At 33.0% G+C, this 4,864-nt stretch overlaps 1 protein-coding gene across 1 annotated transcript; it reads left to right on the forward strand.

Annotated features, from left to right (window-relative positions):
• Nucleotides 1–2,039: 2,039 nt before the first annotated feature.
• On the forward strand, nt 2,040–3,829 carry LOC141600276 (ethylene-responsive transcription factor SHINE 2-like). Its single transcript, XM_074420473.1, has 2 exons — nt 2,040–2,292; nt 2,975–3,829. Exons 1-2 carry the CDS (start codon nt 2,210–2,212, stop codon nt 3,507–3,509), a joined length of 618 nt encoding a protein of 205 aa, XP_074276574.1. The 5' UTR covers nt 2,040–2,209; the 3' UTR covers nt 3,510–3,829.
• The last annotated feature ends 1,035 nt before the right edge of the window (nt 3,830–4,864 follow it).

Here is a 4,864-nt window from a genome sequence, read left to right on the forward strand (position 1 = left end):
TTTGTTGGATGTTATTTGTATTTTACAGGTTATTTTAGCAGATCAAATTTATTATAATGCATTTTTTAAAAAAAATTCTCCTTATTCATAATCTATGTTCAAATAGTTTTTAAAATACAAACTTTTTGTTTACTCTCGATCGCGGTCCGTCCCCCTCAGTTAAAATCCTGGCTCCGCCACTGCTCTAACTCGGATCAATTGCCCATTCAGGCCTCATGACAGCATTGTGCAACAAGTATCTCTGCATCCAGATGACATATACCATACAACAAAGACAATAGCATTCACTGTCCTCTTTCTCAGCTTAGCCATCTCTTGTGCCTAATGCTTACAAGTTTATCAGTAGGATTCAGCTTGCACATCAACCGATTCTCAATTTCATCTCATATTCTATGGCTATAAGAACACTCCTGAAACAGGTGGCTATAATTCTACCCTATAGTAAAGTTGTTAAATACTCATATTTGCTTGTGTAGTTCTTTGAAAATAAATTTTACTCAATATCCCAAGTGCTTGTTTGATTTTCATAAAAGGATGCACTAGGTTTTGTTTTTCAAATGATCGAGCACACTTATGTCGCAGGTGAGAATTGAACCCCAACTTCATGGTTGGACTAAAAGAGCTCTTATTATATCATTAGAACTTTTAATGTAGCCTATTTTACACTGAGGATATAATTACTACCCTTAAGTTCTCAATATCACAGGTTCTTCAATACATTATCATATATAGGTTATTTTATGAAATATCACAAAAAAAAACACGTGCGCAAAAAAGAAAATTCTTTTTTAATTCTTTTTCTTCTTGGCATAAGTTTGATTTTTTTGTGATATTGCATTGAAGAATCTGTGATATTGTATTGAAATACTTAATCCTCAAATATTTAGTAGTTCTCACCGGATCCCAACTCTATATATCATATACATCCTTTCGGATGAGCGACTTAAGTTGAAGTCACTGACTTTTAAACCCCCTCAAAAGACTTGGGCAAGAGTGTCCAATATATGCCAGAAGAGTCAGCAACTTTGTTACTCTCCGAAAGCAATAAATGTCTAATTGCCACTTCTTTTAATGAAATGCAGGTCTAACTTCATGTCATTACTAATACTTGAAATTTCTCATGAAATTTGCCAAGTACTACGAATTGCGTTGATAACACAATTATTATCACCTTCTACTATCAATTTTGAAATTTCTAAAGATTTAGCTGTAAAAATGTCTTCTTTTAATGTAAGAGCTTCTACAATAAGAATTTCATTAGATCTACAATCCTTTAACTCCTAAGGAAATAGTTTTCAGTGAATAGAGGTTTTGGGCTTGACCTATATTTCGTGTAGAGATTGGTTCAATCTATTTTGGGTTGGATCTAATCTTGTAATGGGACAATTTTGTTATTCTAATATATACTTACATTTCATAAAAAAAAAAAAAAAAATTTCCCATATTGATCGCTTAAAGAGTAACTTAAAACAGCTTTATTTTGAGCTATCTTCGAACATTCAAAATTCAGCTTTAAAAAACCATAAGAAGGCTTCTTCCTCAATATCTTAGCTTCATCATTGTAATTAGTTTACATCCACAATATTTAGAAGCATTGTATTGTCACCATTTGAACATTTCAATAAGAAAAAGAAAGAAATAAGGGAAGGTAGGAATAATAAATGCATCAAAGATAAAGTTAGGAACACTTAAATACTATAGTACAAGAAGAGTAGCTCTTGTTACTTACACAAGACTAATACTCCCTCCTATTCAAGATAAAACTCCCTATTTCCATTTCCGTTTATTCACAATAACTTCCCTATTTCCTTTTTTGGTAAGTGTTTATGTGGTACAAATTTAATTATATAGTGGGATAGTGTATTTGTGTAATTCAAATTTATTTATATAATGGGTAGTGTGTTTTCTTAATTTTTATGTCAAAATGAAATGAGAGGTTTATTGTGAATAGAAGTGAGTATATCATAATAATATAGGTCTACCGACAAGTCATTTGCTCCTCATTAACTTCTCCACATTCTGAGGTTATTTTATAAATTATATATATGCTACATTTGATCATCTCTAACCAACTTACTCACCAAATATCATATCTCCTCACAAATATATGATATACATTACTCCCTGCAGAATAACAATAGTTTACCTACTTATATATTTATTTATGAGAATAATAATAAAAATAATAATTTATATATAGAATATAGTGATGGTACATCCATCAAAGAAGTTCAGAGGCGTAAGGCAACGCCAGTGGGGCTCTTGGGTTTCTGAAATTCGTCATCCTTTATTGTATGTCAGATTTTCATTTCTTCTTACACTTTGATTGATTTTAGTACTTTCTCTCTATTAATTCTATGTTTTTGTTTTTGTGTTCATGCATGTAGTACACATATTGGTACTTGGACGTATCTTCAAAAATTTAGATTAGCAGGGTTATCAAATAAACTCAAACTAGACAATGTGAACTAGAGACTAAAATGATTTTTTTTTTTTTACTGAAAACGGGTAACCTTTCGTTACAAGTTGAAGACAGAGTAAAATGTGATTAATTTAAGATGAAAATGTAACCATTTTTAGATTAAAAAGTTACCACAACAATTTTCTAAGTTATATTCCCTCCGTCCCGGTCAATTATTGTCCTTTGGTTTTGGCACAAAGACCAAGAAAAGAGTAGGAGGCCAATTACTAAATTACAAGTGGACCAAAATGAGTATGAATGATCAAATTGTTCATCAAGTTCATTCTTAAAATAGAAAGGACAACAAATCACTGAGACACCACAAAATGGAATAGGACAACAAATGACCGGGAGAGAGGGAGTAATAGTTTGTCGTTAAAATGGTCACATGTTCGTCTTAGTCTGTCTTCAGCTTGTGACGAAAAGTGTCCGTTTTCAGTGAGAATCGGTGTAGGTAGCCTGCATATAATTGTGTTGTTAATTTCTCATTGTAATAATAAGTGTATGTTGTAGGAAGAAGAGGGTTTGGCTAGGAACATTTGAAACAGCCGAAGAAGCGGCAAGAGCTTATGATCAAGCTGCCATACTAATGAATGGCCATAATGCCAAGACTAATTTCCCAAGAGATAATATTAACAACCATCCAATTAACTCGAGTGAAGATCACAAAATAACAGAATTCAGAACCACATTGTCCGAGACACTTAGCGCCAAGCTTAAGAAATATTGCAAGGATCCTTCTCCTTCACTCACTTGCCTTCGACTAGACACCGATAATTCACATATTGGTGTATGGCAAAAGAAAGCTGGGAGTTGTTCCGGCTCAAATTGGGTGATGAGGGTCGAACTTGGAAAATCTTCAACTATTTCCAAGGAAAACAATATTTTAGTTCATAATTCACCACCATTATTACCATTTTCATCCTCTTCTTCTTCGACAACGTCATCGATTTCAAATGTCAGTCATGAACTGAGTGAGGAAGATAGAGCTGCATTACAAATGATAGAGGAGTTGCTTAACTGGAACCCTCCTTCTATAGTAATTTAACTAATTAAAAAAAATTACGGTTATAAGAAATATACAAAATACTCTATATATAGTGTAAGATATTACGAGTATGATTTTCTTGCCCATACAAGTGTTAAGTTGAATAAAGTGGCATCAAGATAAGGTATGTACGTACAAATGTACATAGGATTATTGTTGTTGTTATATCATATAAATGTCAATGTCGATTTCTACATCATGGTAGTATATTCTCAGACTTTATTAAGGAAGTTGCGTATATGTAAACAAATTGTTAGAGCTGTATCTATATTTCCGACATATATACATATAAATAATACGGTCTACCACTTTATTTGTAATTTTTGTATACAGTAAATTATAATTCTTTCTTTTTGGTATAAATACTTTTTTTTTCACAAACTTTCATTGAAGACGGATACTTTCCGTCACTTTAAAAAGACATCTCACAAGCTGCAAGTGGGGGAGGGGTTGTGAGACGTCTTTATAAAAAGACGGTTACAAGCGAGACTTATTAATACTTTGAACGGATGTGTATCATTGTATAAAACTTTTATTTTTATTAAAGAAGGTGTGTATATGTATCCAATGTAGGTGTTACACATTCTATTATTTCTGTAATATTGAATAAGATTGATCCCTTTGCCTTTTAAAATTTCAACAAATTAGATGAAAGCAAAGGGGCATTATTGGCATTTAAATATTTATTAAAATCATATAAGAGGTCCAAAGCAAACAATTCTTAATAAGTTACTAGTGTAGTTCCCGGGTATTTATGCACGGTTTTATTAGATGACAATATTAGAGATTATAATGATTAATGTTTGGGCTAAAATCCGTACTATAGCCTAATAGGGGATGAGTCCACTTAATTCTGTTTAGAGAATTGGGTCGTGGAGGTAAGTCAATCACGGGTAGCCCAAAGGCAGGTGGCATGTGACACCCCCATACTCCAAGTGCCTTACCAGGACCACTCAGGTATAAAGATGTCACCATCTTGGTTTTCCGAGGCAATGATGATCAAAAGACAATAAAGAAACATAATTTAAATAGTCAAACTGATTAAAGTGATTACAAGTCCAAAACCAAAACGATAAAAGGTACAATACATGTTCTCAAAAACCAAAGGTCTAAACAACTAAAGTGTGACAACGGAAGACTCTAATCAGCTCGTGGTGACACATCCCAGCTAGCCCAAAAGCCTCTAGTCAAACCTGCTCAATAACTGCTCACCATCCCCGAATGGATCACCATAGTTTTTAAAACAATTAAACGGGGTCAGTACTAATTACACAAAACAAGATACAATACAACAATTACCAAACAACACAATCGTCACATCAAACCCCGGTCTCCATGAACAATCTCCACGTAAC

Source organism: Silene latifolia, chromosome 9 (assembly GCF_048544455.1).
Source record: "Silene latifolia isolate original U9 population chromosome 9, ASM4854445v1, whole genome shotgun sequence".
In the NCBI taxonomy this organism is placed as follows: Eukaryota; Viridiplantae; Streptophyta; class Magnoliopsida; order Caryophyllales; family Caryophyllaceae; genus Silene; species Silene latifolia.

Coding starts and splice junctions, on each gene's coding strand:
- LOC141600276 (XM_074420473.1), top strand. CDS start 2,210: ATGGTACATCCATCAAAGAAGTTCAGAGGCGTAAGGCAACGCCAGTGG. Junction 2,293..2,974: donor GAAATTCGTCATCCTTTATT/GTATGTCAGATT, acceptor TGTATGTTGTAG/GAAGAAGAGGGTTTGGCTAG.